This window comes from Vicia villosa, unplaced genomic scaffold (assembly GCF_029867415.1).
Source record: "Vicia villosa cultivar HV-30 ecotype Madison, WI unplaced genomic scaffold, Vvil1.0 ctg.003941F_1_1, whole genome shotgun sequence".
Lineage (NCBI taxonomy): Eukaryota > Viridiplantae > Streptophyta > Magnoliopsida > Fabales > Fabaceae > Vicia > Vicia villosa.
This window is the reverse complement of record NW_026706344.1, coordinates 58,436-79,139: the sequence shown is the minus strand read 5'-3', so window position 1 is coordinate 79,139 and position 20,704 is coordinate 58,436. Positions and strand designations below refer to the sequence as shown.

Sequence of the window (20,704 nt, the reverse complement as noted above, 5' to 3'; positions counted from 1 at the left end):
GTAAAACTAAATGGCTCCTTAAAAATAATCGCATTACGCTTCATCCAAATGCACCAAGCCGTGACAAGTCAAATCACCGCCACAATGGTCCTCTTTGATAAAATCTTCACTTTATCACAAAAGAAGAAGAACCTGACAAACTCCTTAAAAGACACCTCTGGAATTTGATTTATCCAACCGAACATCCTCCTCCAAATACCCGACGTTATCTCACAATCTCCAAATAAATGCAATAAAGCTTCCTCCTCCTTCGAACAAAAGACACAAAGTAACTCATTTCTGTCCAACAAAATTTCCCTCTTAAATAATTGGTCTTTTGTTGCAATTCTATTATGAATTGTTCTCCATCCAAAAAACAGAATTTTAGCGGGAGCTTTTAATTTCCACAAAAAACTAGCAGCCTTAACCAAACTAACATTAAGAGGAGGCCCCGAAAGGTTATCCTTAAAGCGGTCATAGCAAGATTTTACGGAGAAACCGCTTACCCGATCCTGTCTCCAAGCAAAACCATCGTCTGTATTTAGCATTGGATAGCGCTACTGCATCAGAATGAGCCGCAGCTCCTGCAACACATCTTCGGCCAGAACACTGCCAGTAGCGAACAGGCTGCTAATGTCCCACATCCAGTCGTCACCTTCATAATGCCCAGCTTGTGTAACGGACTGCAAGTGATTAGCAGCCGCAAGAAATAGCTTCGGGAACGCCTCCCTAACCGGCTGTTGATCCGCCCAGCACACGTACCAGAAAGGAATCTCCTCTTCGTTTCCAACCTCGCAATCAATCGCACCTGCAAAGTGTTTATCTTGCAAAAGAACATAATTATCAGACACCAAAACGTCACGCCACCATATAGAATCTTTCTTCCCCACCACTGAGATGTCGCCTATTAAAACCTTAAGCTTCACATTTCCGTATCTAGCTTTTAGAATACCACTCCAAACCGCTTCTTTTTCGGACAAAATTCTCCACTTCCACTTGCTAATTAGCGCCGCATTCATTATTTCCACATTTTTAACACATAACCCTCCTTCTTCTGTAGATTTACAAATAGTGTCCCAACATATCCAATGAAACGATTTTTTAGACTCACTTCCGCCCCAAAGGAACCTACTATGAATTGACCGAATCTCTTGAATCACCTTTGACAGAGCTTTATAGAAGGATAAAGAATATATGGGTATAGCATTTATCACCGAATTAATCAACACCACTCGACCCGCTATATTTAGATTCTTACCTCTCCACTCGGCCAACCGCCTTCTTAAAAAAGAGATTAAATCTTTCCACATTGAAAGATTTCTAGGATTGCCACCTACTTTCACACCAAGGAACTTAAATGAAAATCTACAAACTCTACAAGTGAGGAATGTCGATGCCGCCTCTAAGAACCAATCTCCAACATTAATTTCATAAAGATATCTCTTGTTGAAAGTTATCCTCAATCCCCACATAAACTCAAACCCCCTAAAAGTTGCTTTCATACTCCATAAGTTAGCGGTGTCTCCCTCCAATATTATGATAGTGTCATCCGTAAATTGAAATATATCAGTTTCTACTTCTTCATTAACTCTAAACCCCCGTAATTCACTAATCTCCTTTTCCTTCCTAACTAGGGTCGTTAGGACCTCCATGACCAAAAAAAACAAGAAAGAGACAACGGATCTCCTTGGCGTAAACCCTTCTCAACCTTGAAGTCCTTAGTTGTACTTCGGTTAATAAAAACCGACATACTACTAGCAAAAATGCAACCTTCCATCCATCTCATCCATCTCATCCATCTCATCCATCTAATACCAAACCGACATATGTCCTATTCATAGGTTAAAGATGTTATACTATTATTATTATATTTTATAGGATAATGATTCTCAATTGATCCATCCGTCTCACAGCTACCTCCTGTACTATATTAGAAGTATTATCTTTTGTGTAACCTCTTGCATTTTGATTTTTTTCTGTGATAAATCAAATTGACAGTTGTGTGTTGTCTGCGTTTTTCTAGACTGCACAACAGTAGGTTGCTTAACACACAGGTCAAATGTTATTTACTTGAAGTTAAAGTACATAGCATATTTGACATTTATCCAATTTAAAGAAGGAAAAAGTACATTCATCTTTCCTATGCAATAGCAATTTAAACTAAAATGTGTTTGCCACTTCCATTCTGCTGGATATCATTTGGCAAATATGTATGCAAAATGTAATATGTTCCTGGAAAGCAACTTGTGTCTAATTAATTCATCATAAGCATAGAATTATATTTGACATAATCAAAGTTAGACTCAATCAAAAATCTTTTGTTATTCACCAATGATAATTTGAGTATTTCACTGTTTCACATTCTAATAGTGATTCAATGGTTCATAATGAAGCTCTTTACGCTTTGCAAGGTTTAAACAAGTTTTACGATTATTTTCATGGTTGGAACATTCCCATGGCTTCTTCTCTTCAGAGTTCAATGTTGCCACCAGCTTCATGTTCTTCTTCTTTTAATTCTACACAGACAACTTCAGTTCCTTCTGTTTATTCTACTCAGTTGCCAACATGGTTTTCTGATTATAGCTCCTCTCCCTCATGCATGATATTCATCCATTTTATTTTTGAATAGTAGAAATATAATATACTATGTAGAAAAGAATAAAGAAAATTAAGTCTGCTGTTGTTATTATCTCCTTTGAGTTTCTCTTAGTAAATGTGTAAATTGTAGCGTGATGATTTTTTTTTTGAAATTTTAAAGACTTAGGTCTATCGTTAGATTAGGTAGGATTGATATAGAAAAACATTAAAAGAGTGTCTGTTGACTTAAATATTGGCAGAAAAATAATTTTTTAGAAGTTGAAATGACTGAGTTTAAAAGAGTCTCTGTTGACTTAAATATTGACAGAAAAATATTTTTCTAGAAGTTGAAATGAATGAGATATAAAAAAGTTATTCAAACATTTATTATGTGTGCTGTGATTATTCGTATGTGGAATGGAGAGAACTAGAATGTATGTTTTGAGTTGGAATTTTAGATGAAACAAAAAATCACTTAACCGACTGCCTAAATAAACCGGGAGAATTTATTATCACATATTTTATAATTGCATTTAAATAAATTATATATAAGTTAAAATTGAAAACTATTCATCTAAAAAGTTTTCACGGGACACTATCACCACAATATGTTTTTTATTTTAATCAACAAACTATTATAAATATTTATAATTAACATAAATTTACTATTTTCACGGGACACTATCACCACAATACCTTTTTTACTTAAATAATTAAATATTATAAATATTTATAATCATAAATTCAAGTTTTTCAATTCCTCCTATTATTTGAATAAAATATGAGATGTTTGGAATAATTTATAGTTTAAATTGTATTATACAATAAAATTTATTATTTCATATTTTATAATTGCATTTAAATAAATTATATACCAATTAAAATTAAAAGTTATTCGTCTAAGAAGTTTTCACGGGACACTATCAACACAATACGTTTTTTATTTTAATCAACAAACTATTATAAATATTTATAATTAACATAAATTAACTATTTTCATAGGATACTATCACCACAATATATTTTTTACTTAAATAATTAAATATTATAAATATTTATAATCATCAATTATAGTTGTAAATAATTAAAGTTATTAGTAATATTTGTAAATATTTATATTTATTAGACATATTAAATTTATCATGTTGGTAATTTGATAAATATTTCTTTTTAAATATTTTCAGTTATTAGTGATATTATGAATTAACTAAGATACAAATGACTATTTAATTTCCATGTTTTTTTTACATAACTACTATATATATAGACTTATTTCATCTATATTATGTTTTGTTAATCTTAAATTAACATTCCCTCATTCGAACTTTTAAAATTTTTTTTTGTGTTTGTATTACATTATTCATCTTAAGATTTGACTTACCCGTGCGGACGCACGGGTCTTTTACTAGTTATAATCTATTATAATATGTCTTTGTTATTAGTAGTATACATAAAAAAATCTTCAAATAATAAAGTATTTATTGTTAATAGATATTAATAGATATATTTGTATTACTTAAAGATTTAATATATTATTTGTATTACTTAAAAATAGTAATAGGAATGAGAATTTGACATCTTTAAAACTTGCCAAACAACTCATTTCCTATATTATATTTAATTGATTATATGAGAATTTTTCTTTCCCAATATAGATTATCAATTAAATCACTCTATACATAATGAATCATGAATACTAACACATAGTGGAAAAATGAAATAAAATAAATTGCTTATCCATGCATATGTTTACAATGCTCAAAATGTTCATAATCATCATTCAAACCTTTCATTTTTTACGAAATAGAACAAACAAAAAGATATCATCCAACATGTCCACAAAATTTATAATACATCTTCAACAATTTAGTTTTTCAATAAAAGAAAAATTATCCCCAAATATATGAACCCTAATTTAAAATGAGAGTAGAGATCGAAGTAAATGGAATCAAAATGCATTTTGCTGAAAAAGGCAAAGAAGGACCAGTTGTTTTGTTCCTTCACAACACGTATTCAACTAAATAGTGAAATGAATCAATAGAAACTTGATACTCATGGATGTTAAAGTGCGAAGCTGTTGATTCTTCCATTTATCGACGACGGAGAGAGAGCAAGTAGCCTTGAGCAAGTAAGGGCATGTAAAAACAAAAATCGAAACATAAATGCAAAACCTGCAATAACAATCCAAATCAAAATTGCCTTGTCTAGTCATAAAGACAAAGAAAAGAGAAAAAATGGAAACAAATTTATGTTGCACCATGCTCGTATAATCTGACATATTAATGTACATCAGACTAAGAATTTAGGTGCGTACATCCATTTTCAAAACTTATTTATATATCTTACATATCAGAATCTCAACTTGACATATCCTAAAAATTAAATAGATAAATACATCTAAAATATTGATAATTTCTAACCTGTAAAACAACTCAAACAGTTCATTGAAAATTTTAAAAATGGGAAAACTAAAATTGGTAACATAACGTAAATCCAAAGCAATCAGAGAACTTTGAAGACCATTTACATTAGCAATCAACATAATGTTCACTTATAAAAATTCATTTTGCTCTACTTTCTGACTCTGTCTCAACAGAATGTAAAAAAAGCTATGAACTTGAAGAACTTAGGAATGTGGTAATCATTGACGTTCTGCAAAATAAACACAAAAATCAAACAAAAACCCTAATAGAAGATGAACATGTAAAACCCTAAATAAAAAGTAAGAACGAAAGATTTATATAGACCTGGCAAAAAACCTCAACTCACACACTCCATAAACCCTAAACTCACCAGCTCTCACGCACCTTCATCAAAATCTGCAACCCATCAGATCCGCACAAAACCACACACGCAGCTCAACAACGCATAACAATAGCAAAAGGCATAGAGTAGAAGCAAATCGCAAGCAGTAAAAGAAAAGGAGAGGATTTCAAATCGCAAACAGAGCAAGAAGATTCGAAGGATTTAACTGGAGAAATATCACCATCGAAGAAGATGTAGTGCACCATCGTTGTTGTTTCTTTTTCAGTTATGTTCTATTTTGATTTTCGTCCTCCCTTTGTAATATGCAAATCACCATCGAACTCGTTAATGAGAATGTGGTTTTGAATAATGGGGATAAGGAGGTTGAGAACCGTGAAAAGCATAGAGAAAATTCACGTGAGAATAAAGATGAGAGAGAGAGATGAATGAAGTTTTTGTCTCGTAAATTAAAGAGTAAGAATGTGTGGCTGTCAAAGAAAATGAACAGTTTATTTTAAAAAGTTTCATTGGGCTGTATTATTTTTAAAGAAAATGATTTTTTTTTGAAAATACATTCAACATTAATGAGTCGTACACTAAATATAATCATTTTGAAAAACATTTTTATGGACTTGTTTTACCCCAATATTAGGAAATTGGTCAATTAAATAAAGACTTAAACAATCTGAAAATAATAGTATAAATATATTTTTTAAATTGTTAATTATAGAAAAGTTAAATAGACACTTGAATGATTATTTCAAAATGACATTGAAAGTTGGAAAGTTTTTGTTTTCCCACGAATTTTGAGAAGTTAAATAGACAATTGAATGATTATTGAGTTTTTTGAATTAATTTAAAACAAATAGATATAATTAAATAAAATGAATAGAATCAAATTAATTAAAACTTTCCTTTTATAGCATAAATATGCACGAGAGGCTGACCAGTGGCAAACTTACCAAAGTTCTCATTTTGCTTTATTATTATGTATGATGATGATTAATTGATAAACACATTTTCCAAAACAGTTTTAAAGTTAAAAATAAATTTGTTAATTTGAATTTTTAAAATTATTTTACTAACATATTAATTGAAAAACTTTTTAATTATATTTCCTAATTAAATTTTGAATTATATCCTAAAATTAAATATATGATTTATAAACTAAGTGATTTTTTTCATAATTAGTTATTAAAATAATGTTTTATTGTGATTTTTATTTATTATTTTGAAAAACTAAGTAATTCAAAATTTATATAAAAATATGAATAAAGTAGTAAATAATTTTATTCTTACTTGATTATTTATTTTTGTTTTTTACTTTTTATATTATCAATTAACATAATTGTTGTGTATTAGTTATAATTTAGTGATTATTCATACGAAACTTCTCAAACATTCTTTATTTTTTGAATTAAAATATAAATAATGAAAAGTTTTATGAGTTTTATTTTTTTAATTTATAATTGAAATTGGTATAGGAATACTAACACTATAATTATTATCATTATTATTATTCATAACTCATAACTCATCAATTTATATCAATATTAAGATATTATTATAATTATAATTATATCAAATTTATAAATATTTTTAATTTGAAAAAATATGTGAGAGAGACACATAAGCTTTCCTCCAAACATCTTCTATGATTGCTTCATCAAAATTTTCTTGTTCCATAACACAATAGTTGTATCTTGCATAAATATCACTCAAGTCCTTCAGTTTTACTGGAGTAGAGTTGGGAGATGATGCACTTGGAGAGGATGAAGAACTTGGTGTACAAAGGGCTGGTTGCTCATTTTTTAGCTGCTGAATTTTGTTGTAATAAGATTGTAGGGACTGTTTTCTCCTTCATTTTGTCCTCTTCCCAATTCCAAGAAGCGTTCTCATCAGATACAACATCCCGACTAATGATCCCTTTGTTTGTCTTCAAGTTGTAAAGTGTATAACCCTTTTTGACATGGAACTATAGTCAATAAAGACACATCTTTCACTTATTTCTTCCAGCTTTGTCCTCTTTAGTTTAGGAATTTGAGCATAGCAAACACACTCAAAAACTTTAAGATGGTTCACCGACGGTGTTCTTCCACTCCAAGCTTCAAATGGAGTTTTTTTCACATGGTCTTTGTTGGACACATGTTCATCAAATAAACAACAATGTTAATAGCCTCGGGCCAAAAGGTTTTAGATAAACCTTTCTCAAGTAGCATAGACTTCACCATCTCCATCACGATTTGGTTCTTTCTTTCAGATACATCATTTTGTTGAGGTGTATAGCCAACACTAAGTTGTCTTTCAACACCTTCATCTTCACAAAATTTGTGAAATTCATTTCTGGTGCACTCCTTCCCTCTATCACTTCTCAGCATCTTTATAAATCAACCACTTTATTTTTCAACTAATGCTTTAAATTTCTTAAAGATTACAAACGCTTCAGATTTTTGTCTCATGAAATATACCCAAGTCATGCGGGTAGAGTCATTAATAAACAAGATAAAGTACCTGTTTGTTCCATGAAACAAAGTATTCATAGGACCACACACATTTGTGTGTACAAGCTCCAACACTTGTTTAGCTCTCCATGCACCTTCCTTTGGAAATATTTGTCTGTGGTGTTTTCCTAGCATACAACCTTCACACACACCATATTTTTCTTTGATTCTTGGCAACCCATACACCATCTTCTTTTGATAGAGTAACTTGAGGCTTTCGTAATTCAAATTCCCAACTCTCATGTGCCATAAACATGAGTCATTCTCTTCTCTGGCCATCATGCTTATATTTTTTTCATAATTGAAAGATAGTGGAAAACTCATGTTGCTAGTCATTTTCACAACAACAACACTTCTTCCGTTTGAGTCAAAATTTATGCACTATCTATTCTCAAATTTTAGAGAGTAGTCGTGCTCTAGAAGTTGTCCAATGAGAATCAAATTTTCATCTAATTCTGGCACATAAAGTGTATCATGTATAACTTTGCTTCCTTGCTTCGTGGTGAATCCAATGCTTTCTTTCCCTTTCACTTCGACATGTTCTCCATTGCCCAATTTAACTTTTGAGCCAAATGAAGAATCAATGTTATAAATGCTTTCTTCTATCCGGTCATATGGTTGCTACAACCGCTTTCCAAATAACAAACATTTTTACCTTCTTCATGAAATGCTTTTTGACTAGCAAAAACAAATTTCCTTCATCAGATTCTCCTTCTGCGTACGAAGCATGTTGCTGATTTGCAAGTCGGCAATCCTTTGGAAGGTGCCTGAATCTCTGGCAATTGTGGCATTGTGGTTTGCCTTTGTTCTAGCAGTCCTTCTCGTCATGAGTGTTACTCTTACTAATTTGGCATCGCTTGTTTAATGCTCATTCATTCCATCTTCCGCCCTATGCGCCTCTTCCTCTTCCTCGTAAGTTTCTTCCCCTGCCTCTTCCAAATTTGCCACCTCTAGAAGACTCGCCTCTATTTTGTATTGGGGGCTTATTATCACCATTATTGGGCTGAAATGTTGAGTTTAGATTGAAAGACATTCTCAATTAATTTTTCCAGAATGTCATAACATCCTTTGCTCGTAGGATCTTAAAGACCCATCAATTCTTGAACAGTCATGGTTGATAGATCCTTGGTTTCTTCTATCACAACCACCATTGGGTCAAATCTTGCTGTTAAACTGATCAGCATGTTGTTAACAATTCTGCGATCTTCTATCGAATCACCATGCGACTTCATATGATTCACTAAATTAGTTTATGATGAAATAAACAGGTGCCAAATTATCTTTTAATTTTATAATAATTTTGTTTAAACATGTTTAAAATAATATAAAAAGTTGTTTCCGAAAAAATATAAAAGTTTTGTCCAAAACTAATTTCAAAATAATTTTGTAGAACTAAAAAATGCAAGCTACCAAATAAAACTAAAAATGCTTCTTTTCAGTTGAAATAATAAGTGAAATTGGATAGTTTTGTAGAGGCTAAAGAAAAAACCATATTTCTAAAATACATGACACATTTTTTTCTCATAATGCAATTGGATGTCTCTCTTAAGAAACAATACTTGTTGATAACTTGACCAATTCTCACATTTAAGTGTTTGTTAGGCTATAAGTACCAATGTTTTAAAACTCGGATTTAACCTCCCGGTTAAACCAGTTGAACTTTGAAGCGTTGTCTAATTTATTTCGGTTTAGACCAATAAACGGTTAAATTTATAAAATTGGGATAAAATTGCTTCAAGCACAAACAAACCAATTTTTTTATGTTTTACTTCATTTTATTTCTTTGTTTAAATCTAAGAAATTAATTATAAAAATACTTAAAATTGTATAGATGAAAAATAAAGAATAAAATTGAAAGACCCGAGACAATTTAAATGTAAGTAGAAAGAGAAGAAATAATGTAATATTGGTCCTTAACTAATTTTATGATTTGTTATTGGGTCTTACATTGCATTTTTCTTATTTTGTAAGCTTGTTTATTATTATCGTATTTATTTGAGAATTTTATTTTATAAATTATGATATAAGTTAATTTATTAGGATATTTAATAATATATTTATTTACTTTGTTGTTTAAATTTAATATACGGTTCAATCACGATTGAATCGGTTGAACCGATTGAACCATGACCTGCATGTTTTAACGGTTCTCTGGTCCGATTTATAAAATATTGATAATTACTTGTTGACAAATTCTCACATTTAAGTGTTTGACGATATTAATATATAACTCATGTATTTGGAATTTGGTTCTTGAATGGATCTTATCAATTTATCTTTCAGCAACTTTTAAGTCTTTAGGGCAAATTTTACAAAAATAATCAGTACACATTATGGGTTTTGCCGACCTCGCCAAATATTTATTTTTTTGTCATATTTAGTGAGGCGGAGTCTCAATAACTCATACGGATCTTTATTGTGAATTTGCCCTTCGGACTTAAAAGTTGTTTAGAAAAGAAAACCACGAACTTTCACTATATTGTACTGTCTTATGCTACCATCTATGTTTTGCGTATGTTTTATCTTCGCATTTGGTAGTTTGTTAATTATAACTATGCTTTGTTTTCTTTCACTACTTATGATTATGATAAAAACAGTGATGCAGGATCAGTAGTATAACATTAATTGCTCTGGAGTATATTTGAATTTATTTTATAGCTTCTTCAGTATTTCTAATGGCTTATTCATTCCTGTTGCAGATGTATGGATTCGTTCCTTTATTTTCCAATTTAACTCGTTTGGAAATCGTACTTGGGAGAAGTATTAGCTGGTCTTTTATAACTTCTGTCGCGAAGAATTACCCTATACTTCAAAGTATTAACTGGTCTTTTATAACTTTTGAGTTCATATTTGGAAGAAGCATTATCTATATTCTAGTCTTAACTGGTTCCAAGATAATTTTCCAGAATGCCTTTCTTTAGAGTTTAAAAGTTGTACCATTACAAATTACAGAGGTGTTTATGGTGATTTCCGGTAAACAACCGCTAGTCTTCCAAACTATAAAAAATATACTTTGGTTACTCGCAGGATCGACTAGATTGATCCTAGGACATAGTCAAAAAGCTTGTCGTTTGTGATAATTTGGTTCATATTTTGTTAGTTGTTTGGCTTTGAAATAAGAAATAAATAAACGAAATGTAAAGTCTGGCAATCGCCTTGTTATACACGTAAATATAACTTTGGCGAAAGATGAAGTAAATATGAACTTGCAAGAAACTTAAAGTACAGGAACGTAAATTGCAGAATGTAAATGTTTCGAAGTAAAGTTAAACGAAAGATAAAAGTGCAAGAATGTAAATGCTTCGAAGTAAAGTTAAACGAAAGATAAAAGTGCAAGAATGTAAAAGGCTGAAATGTAACGAAATATAGAAGATACTGGAAAGATACTTGCATAAAGATGAATACAAATGTATTTAAATTGGTGGTGTCATACGTACATTTCTCAGCGAACTCGTTCTCTTAACACTTGATACTTGAGTAATTTGTGAGTGATTTGTACAAAATGAACACCCTGGATCCTGATATTAAGACCCTTATTTATACTAATTTCGACCCTAACTGTCCTACAATAACGAAATGCCACGTTGCTCACATGCATACGCTTCGAATCCCTGGGGCGTAATCTGTCCTTGTTCGGTTACACAGACTATTTCGAAATTCAAATCCTCCCGCCTGAATTCTCTTTCGATACGTGGCAACATGATCAAAAAATGAGAATGCTACGAAACACGCCAAGCTTCAGTACCCTTCGTATTTTGAGAAAACGCTTAAGTCTTAAAGACAATTTACTTCGAATCAGCTCCAATTCCCATTATCTTTACTTCAACTTAAACAACATCCTCGACTCATGGCCATCAGGAGCCATTTTTATTCTCAGAAATGGTCATCAGAAACCATCCTTCTTCGAACTCTAATTCTTCAAAGAATATTTCCTTCAAACGAAATCTCCAGCTATCAAATTGCCCCCAATAAATGCCTATTTCGAAAAACAAGAGAAATAGGCGTTTCTTGTCACGATGAGATTTCCTTTTACTCATTTTTTAGAGTTCCAAGACAACTGACTAACTTCATAATCATTTATGACTCATCTTTCAAAACGTCTTGTCATTTTCAAAAACGTCTCTTCAAAACGTGCATTCCCACGATTTGTCATTACTTGTGATCATTGCTCCTATATACTAGGAGTAAGGCTAACAACTGTTCGACCTTAGTTGGATTAAATCACCGCTTTCCGCGTGTCTTTTGACCTTTACCCAAAAGATTTGAAAAGGTTCCTACTAAACCTTTAAATACTTAACCCTTTGCCTTCACACAACTTCATCTTTCATCTTTCTGCGATCATCACAGAAAAAAGAAATCCTCTTTGGTTTTTAACCTAGTTCTTGAAACAAACACATCCATGGCGTATTCTTCAAATGCTCTCCAACCTATTCAAAAGCGTCAACATCCCACACAAACAGGGAACCAACAACACATTCCAGACCCAAACGCAGCAGAAACTCGCGCTATCTACGCTTCTCAGGTAATCATTCCTTTTGAACTTTCTAGAAAAACTCATGCCTTCATGGGTCCTTTACCTGGAGGAAATAACCCTTCTCTGGGTAAATTTTTCCCTACTTATAATAAGACTAGGCCCTTGGTTAGTAAGAACAAAATAGATGAAGATGGCAACCCAATCTTAGCTGAAACTGCCAATGTAGATGATGCTTCGACTGAAGCCACTGCAGCTTTAGAGAAAATTAGGTTGAACTATGTGACTAACTTCCTAAAAGTCTTTAGATCAATTCCCTTAGCAAAGGATCCCAACCTATATTATGCTTGGCTGACTAAAGTAGAAAGTAAAAAGGCTTCATTTTGGAAGGAATTAGGGATTTATGATCTAATCCAATTATCCAAAACAGGTTTAGAATACAACCAAACCATGTTAGTAGCATCAGTATATTTATGGGATGCTTCTCACAATACTTTCCACCTTCCTTGTGGGATGATTACCCCTACTCTCTCGATGTAGCCGCTATCACAGGGCTTCGACCAACTGGGGAAATCTTCGATCCCAACTTCATGGATACTGACACCATCCAGTTCAACGAAGTAAAAGTCACCTACACTGCCTTCATCCAGAGATACCATGTTCAATCAACCACTGAAGTCACAGATGAAGAGCATATCGCGTTTCTAGCACTCTGGCTTTCGAGATGCGTTTTTTGTTCTAGGTCCATCCAAGTGGCAAAGAGGTATCTTTGTATGGCTAACTGTCATACCCCAATTTTTGACCCTAAGATCATACATCATTTGCATCTCAATCATTAATCAAGATCACAATCTTGAGATTTCATTTTTCGGTGTTATGTTTGCTTCGTCTTTGAGGGGAACTATCAAGCACCTAATTTTCTTTAATTTGTTTTATACTAACCCAAATACCAAAAACATTGCTTTGTTTCTTTGTAGGCTTTTGTTTTGTAGGTACCAAGCCAAGACATGCAATAAACAAGGCATTTTTCACATTTTTGACTGATGAAATCGATTTCCCTACTGGGTAAATCGATTTCCCTGCAGCAATCATCAACAAAATCACATTCTGGACAACATGAAATCGATTTCCCTCCTGGGTAAATCGATTTCCCTAGTGTATTTTGCGCCAATTTCTCTTCTGGAACAGAGTGAAATCGATTTCACTCCTGGGGAAATCGATTTCCTTAAGGCGAAATTCAAAAAATATAAGGAGGGAAGCTTGACATCATTTTGGCACCTTTTTCTTTGATTATTTTTGATCATTTTACCAATTTTCCACCTCATCAAAATTAACTCATTCATTAAACCCTCTTTAACCTCATTTTACCATTTTTACCATTTAATTACCACTTTAATCACCAATTAAACATAAGTTAATCACCAAACACAAAAAGACCAATTTGCCACTACTCTTGCTCCAATTCTATAAATAGAGCCCTCTACTCTCTCATTTCTCAAGCTTTTGATAGCCAAAAAAGTTCTTGCAAATTCATTTCTCAAGCTTTTGAGAGCCAAAAAACCTCTTGCAATTTCTCTCCTCATTCCTACCAAATTCACCAAAGCTCTTCATTCTTTCATAAAGTTTGTGAGTTACATCTTGAACCTCACAAACTTTGAGCTAAACCACCATCCATTTCACTTTTTTTTCTTCAATTGTTGAGAGATCAAGATTTGTGTTGGTGATTCTTGAAGTAGATCCAAGTTTTGTTCAAGATTTGGTAAATTTTCTTCATCCTTTTTGTATATCATGATGTAGATCTTTGTTGCTTGTGTGTGATGCATCTTTGATGCTATATTGGTGCTATTTGATGGTGATTTGATGGAAAATTCGTGCTCCAATTGATGTTTGATCATAAGGTGTTTGTACATTTGTTCAAGTCAAGTTTTATGCCTCTAAATGCTGTTTTTGCTGATTTTTACACTGAGGAAATCGATTTCCTTAAGGCTGAAATCGATTTCCTGCTGAGCGTGACTTGTTTTTTTTGAAAACTGCACTATAGAAATCGATTTCCCTCTGCATGAAATCGATTTCCTGCTGGCAGAATGTGGTTTTTTTGCCTTTTTTATGCTTGTTTTGGTTTCCTACTTCCTCCACTTCATTAATATCATTGGATCTAGGATGTTGATAGGTTTGAAATGACCTAATCCATAATATTAGATGAATGATATTAATGATAGTGTGAGTTGATTATCTTTTGTGAATTTTATTCTTATTCCTCCATTTCATTAATATCATTGGATCTAGGATGTTGATAGGTTTGAAAGAACCAAATCCATAATATTAGATGAATGATATTAATGATAGTGTGAGTTGATTATCTTTTGTGAATTTTATTCTTATTCCTCCATTTCATTAATATCATTGGATCTAGGATGTTGATAGGTTTGAAAGAACCAAATCCATAATATTAGATGAATGATATTAATGATAGTGTGAGTTGATTATCTTTATGCATTTTATCTTCTCCTTCTCCTTTTTTTCTTTTGATCGATGAAAGTCTTAATGCCTTGAGAATTCTTATGGATTCTTGGTGAAGACTAGATCGTTACCTATTTTCTTTTCGTGCGGTATTGCTTTCGGAAGGCGATCTACATATCGTTCTTCTCGCATGCATTAGCACATAAAGTTTTGACCGGCCTCGTTGTAGGGTGATTTCTACATAAATCACTTGGCGATCTGCTTAACATAGCGCAATATTTCGTGTCCCGAATCAAAAAGATCAAACATGGAAAAGAATTGTATGCGGTTGATTTAAGACTTGTGGAGGTTTTTATCGTGTAGTCGCTATGATTCTATCAAGCTTCTGATAAACCCCATTGAATTTAAATCCGAGTACATCATTCACTCACCATAGATCTTCCTACTAACTTTGATAACATACTTGACAAGTTTCAAGATGGTTATCTTTAACACTTAACAACTAACTTTAATTTCCGCACCTTTACTATACCGCTCTTTATATTACCGCTCTTTATATTTCTCGCTTTATCGCTTTACTTTATCATTTCATCATATTTACTTTCCGTCATTTTCCCTTTGTCCACTTGGACATATGTTTATGTTTCCGTTTTTTTTTCTTTTGTCCACTTGGACCATACTTTATTTTTCGCTAAAACACTAATAAATAACCAAAATCTAAAAAATACATAAGGTTCTCTTTGGACTATCGGTTACTATCCCTAGCACTTTGGAGATTCGGACTTATGGACCTAGTACCTCTGGACTCATTCTATTACTATCCTGTGATTATTCTGTCTGTCTGGCATTGTTCTGTTGTATGTTTATGTGTGCAGGTATTTCCTTGAAAGCCCTTGATGGTTAATTCCAAGGCATTGATATAAGGATTTTACCCGAAAACAGCCGTTACTCTGCCCAATTTTCGTCAGAATCTTAATGTGCTTAATGCAAAGTGGTGCTAAGACAATAAGTTCATCTGGATCCCCAAGTGTTAATGTGTTGGTATTGATAAATCCAAAGGATGGGAAAACTACCTTGGCTCTTAATGTCAAGTGTTGGCTTCTTATTCGGTTAGACCGTTTCTTTCCTTAGCTTTTATTTTATGTACTAGGTTAGCCTCTTCATCTCCTCCCATTCTTAAATTTTCAAAATCTTCTCCCTTTTTCCAAAATATTCTTATGTTTGCAATCTTTTCAAAACTTTTTCTTAAAAATATCTTCCGCCCTTAGTGGCTTTTCTTCAAAAGTTTAGACACCGTTAATTGTCGAAACGAGTGGTTATACCCCACGATTTTGAAATTGATTGATAATAACGAGATCTTTTCCGCGTGAGAGAGCTAGTGGCATACTCGTTGATTTTATCCGAGTTGGCGCCCTTCTTTCATTTGCGATGCAAAGAACTTGTTTGTTCTCATGCTCAAGATCAATGGCTGAGTATTTCTCTCTAACGACAACAAAGTGTTTATTCGTTTTAAAAACGTTTTTCCCAAAAGCGGAACTACATTAGCTCTGACTTCTCCATTGCACCGAGGAGGTATGTAGGCCCAAAGCTTAACGCTTTGCCGAGCTTATTTAAAAAATAAAACAAACTCTTTTTTTAGCACACACACAACACAGATTTTCAAAAAGGTTCCTGTGGAGTACCACAGATATGAGGGGTGCTTAAAACCTTCCCCTCATATAATCAACACCCGTACCTGAGATCTCTTTATTTGTTTTAAAAAACAAAACTTTGGGTTTTTCGTTCTTTTCCCTTTTCCTTTGAAAAAATAAAGCGCGGTGGCGATTTCAAACGGAATATTGATTCGAGTCAATTTCATGGCTTCGATATCAGATTTTCCCTGCTACAGAAAATTGGCGACTTCACTGGGGATCCAGTTTTAAGTGTGTTAAGCCTATTTTTGTTTATCTGTGTGTTTTTATCTGTATATATTATTGTGTACTTTGTTTTTTTATCTTCTTTTTTTTCTTTTTGGTGCTCGATGGTTCCTCTGTGATGAGATAAAGTTCTAACCCGAACTTTTGTGAGTAACTTGAGATAGGAGGTGGTATGACCAATAGTTGCATGTCAGGAGCAATCCTTAACATGAGCATCATATGGTGGAACCCCAATCAGTGGAGGCCTCATGGAAGGTAGTAGAGGTTGTTACGAACCATCGTGATAACGCTATTACTTTCAATAGTGAGTGTCCGTAGAAGCTGAATGGCCTAGAACCTTTTTTACCAATCTAAGCCTTTTTTAGGATGTAGTGCAGAAACAAGATCAAGTACCAATTTGAGCTTGTTGTCATGCGATACTACGCTCAGACGAGGTCTTTTTAGGCATATTATTGGCGCCCATGAGCAATTGTGCGTGCCGGTAGTATCCGATAGAAGATTGAAAATTCTGGGAATCTTTGTAGAACCCGTTCGTCAGGTACAAAATTCCCTAGTTCATACCTTTGTGGGTGGTTCTTAACCTTGACTCCATGCTCGTGACGTCGAACCTTGGAACCCTGTTTGTGTGACCGTGTGTGATCTTGATTGTGATTGATGCATAAACCATGCATCCATGCATTCGTTTGATTTCCAAGGAACTCATAGGTCTTTCTTTGTAAACATCATAAGTTTCATCAAACTCAATGGATCTTGGGTGTCGATGAGGTGAAAACCTTAATCCACCAAAATGGATGATTGATCTTGATGATAACTTGATCAAAGTTTTGATCCAATATAGGATTTACCTCCTTCATGTTTTGATGTTTACAAAGTAATAACTTGAATTCTTTGAAAATCAAATAAATAAATAAATAAAATAAAAACAACAATTGCATCATTTGCATACATACATCCAGGTTGTCCAAGAAACTTATCCTTGCCTGTCTCCATCTTCAGAGTTGTCTGTCTACTGTCAAGTTGATTCCTCGACACATTGAACTAGAAGCATGTATCTGAAAAGTATGGAAGAACTTCAACAAGACCAAGAAGAGTTTCTAAGAGCAGAGGTCAGCGAGTTGAAAATTCAGATGAATCAAATTATGGAAATCCTGCAAGTCTTGTTGAAGAAAGAATGCAACATTCCTCCAATTTTCCTGAAGCCAAGTGTTTCAGACAAGATAGCTCATCTTTATTGCTGATTAGTCACTAGGCCTTGTTTCTGTACTGTTTGTATTTCCTTTATTGTGCTGTTTACTTTTAGATCTTGTTTGTTTCTGAATGGTAATTTTAATGAAATGAGCATTGCATATTTTGAATTCATTCACATATACTATGCTTTCTTTTACAAAACTTTTTCTTCCATTTTCTTTCTCTATCAAATTTGTGTTTTATGCAAAGATTGGAGGGAGGATGATGACAACGAAATACCCAAGTGGTTGAACTGTATGCTTTCGAATAAAACTTTGCTGATGATGTACAGGCATTGTTTCAATTCCCAAACACTGGAGAAATAAGGAAGTTAATCCCTTGTCAACCCCTCTGATCCTTCGAAGTAGGAGTTTCTTTCTGTACGAAAAAACCCGCATTTTAAACCTGGGGCAGGGTAGTTCTCAGTTAATTTGGCTGTGCATTCTATTTTAAGAGAATCATTCAGTACACCTTTCCACAAAGGTTTCAATCACAAGCTTTCCTCCGCATACATCAAAGAAATGTTGGAGATGCCAATCAAAAGCCAATGATAGTTCATCAATCATTAAGCAAGGCAGTCACTATCTTTCAAAAAAAAATGTATCAAAAAATGTATACAAAGAAAAGCCTGCTAAGTCAAAACCAAAAACGACTTAGGCAAGAATCAAGGCATCCCGATGACTGTAAATTCAAAAATAAACAGTTCAGGCAAAAGTTAGGGATATTAAATAAAAAAGATGAAAAGGAGAAGTCAATAAATTCCTCAAACAACAAAATGTTGTGATATCAAAAGGAAGAAGTGACTGCCATCTCAAAAGTTCTCTTTGCTTGTGAACTATCATCATTATCAAAGGTGCAATTCCAGAAGTCTCTTGGAACCTGAATGCATAAGTTGAATTAACTGAGTTTTAGGACAGGAGATCATCACGAAGACGGGGTGGGTACAATCAAATTTTGAGCCTTATATCCTTTGTTTCTAAAACCGTGAACCAGGCCACGTTACAACCTTCAAAAGACCTAATTGAAGCAAGGTTTGTTTGAAAGCATACTACAACAAGGTTGCGTAAGCTGACTCCCATGAGATTTTCCAATCATTTGTTTGATATCATGCCTTTGCTTTATCTTTCACTTTGAATGTCTTAACCTTTATGTTTTGACCTGTGATTCCATTTGCTTTACATCAATAACATCTTTCCAATAATGATTTTGATTTCAAAAATATTCTTTGAGCATTGCATTAAAATTACCATTCTTGAATGAACATTTTATTTGCAAGTAAGCACTCATCTTTCAGGAAGTTCAAACAGTTGAGAAACTTGATCAGTGATCCTATCAGGGGCATGTTATTTCAAGATCCTGTTGTTCAGATGTTCAGTCAAGATTTGTTGATCAGAATATCCTTTCAAGACTTATACTGGGGCAAGCCATCCCAACATGCATTTCAAGAATTGAAGCCATGATCAGTTCATCCCCAGTACATTTCAACTGAAGCCATGATCAGTTAACTTGCAACAATTAGTCAATCAGGGGCAATATTCTTCAGCAATCCCCAAGCAGTTTTATCAGCCTTTCTCAAAGGATCATCGTTTTGATACAGCTACCAATGTGACAAAAGTTTGTTTAAGCATCTTCTTCCCAAGCAGAGTTGGCAGAGTTCTCGTGTTGAGGAATCAGAGTTTTAATCTTGCCTCACAAAAGAGTCTCCCTCAGTTGTAACAAACAATTGCATTACATTGATCATATATCATGCATAGAAAAATTCAACATCATGCAATGAAACAAAATTCATGCTCATTTACATTTTCCGAGGTCCTGTTGTTATCAACATTTTACCTTGAGATCTAAGTCCAACTTACTTGGCACATACCAAAGTAGATGTTCGTCTGCCTGTTTCTAGTTCCGTCCAATGCTACTCTTGGATGTGTAAACTTTTCTCTCTGTCCAATGCTACTCTTGGACATGTCGTTTCTCACTTTTTATCCAAAGCCACTATTGGATGTCACAATCCCCATTAACATGTTTCTCACCTCATTCAAAGCTACTATTGAATGACGTTCATATCTTTGAGCTGGAATAACATTCTTTTTGTCCAATGCCACTATTGGATGTTTATTGAGTTTGTTTTCCATCCATTGCCACTCCTGAATGGTTGCTCAAATTTCCAAATTGGTTTCCCTTTTGTTCAAAGCTACTATTGAACGTCTCTGATGTATTTCCGGGTTCAGGTTTCCATTTTGCATTCAAAGCCACTATTGAATCTCTTTGGTTTCCATTTTTGTCTAAAGCTACTATTGGATTGTTCCCGATGTTTTCCAGAGTTTGGATTCCTTTTGTTCAAAGCTACTGTTGAACGTCTCTGCCGTATCTTCGGGTTTGTAGGTCTCCTTTTGCATTCAAAGCCACTATTGAATCTTGTTGGTCTCCTTCCATCCAAAACAACTATTGGATGTCTCCACTGTTTCCTCAGAGTTTGGACCCATTTTTCAGATTCATTCAATGCCACTCTTGAATGTCTCTGATGGTTGGTGTCGTCTAATGCCACTCTTAGACGTTTCTACCCAATATGTTTGTGTTCCAGAGTTCATCCAATGCCACTTTTGAATATCTCTGTTGATTTTCGTCGTCTAATGCCACTCTTAGACGTTCTTACTACACTTATAACTTGGGTTTTATCCCTCCCTTTCCAAGTATTGCTGGATATTTCTTGTCACCCTGGCGGATAACCAGTAGTATCTTGTTTCCCCTGCCGCTCCTTTCATTCGAGTCTATTGCTCATTCCTTTTGTTCCTCCAGTGGCATTATATTCCCCTCTATTTCATAATCATACT

The 20,704-nt window shown here is 33.5% G+C and overlaps 1 protein-coding gene and 1 non-coding gene across 2 annotated transcripts; both read right to left on the bottom strand.

The window, feature by feature from the left end:
* Nucleotides 1-536: 536 nt before the first annotated feature.
* Nucleotides 537-1,631, bottom strand: LOC131641677 (uncharacterized). The gene has a single exon (XM_058911974.1). It carries the CDS (start codon nucleotides 1,629-1,631, stop codon nucleotides 537-539), a length of 1,095 nt encoding a protein of 364 aa, XP_058767957.1.
* Nucleotides 1,632-5,053: 3,422 nt separating this feature from the next.
* Nucleotides 5,054-5,127, bottom strand: LOC131641682 (small nucleolar RNA R160). Its single transcript, XR_009295601.1, has one exon. It is a non-coding gene; the product is annotated as a small nucleolar RNA R160 (small nucleolar RNA).
* Nucleotides 5,128-20,704: the final 15,577 nt, after the last annotated feature.

What these genes read in the sequence shown, in the direction of transcription:
- LOC131641677 (XM_058911974.1), bottom strand. Translation starts at nt 1,631, where the DNA reads ATGGAGGTCCTAACGACCCTAGTTAGGAAGGAAAAGGAGATTAGTGAA.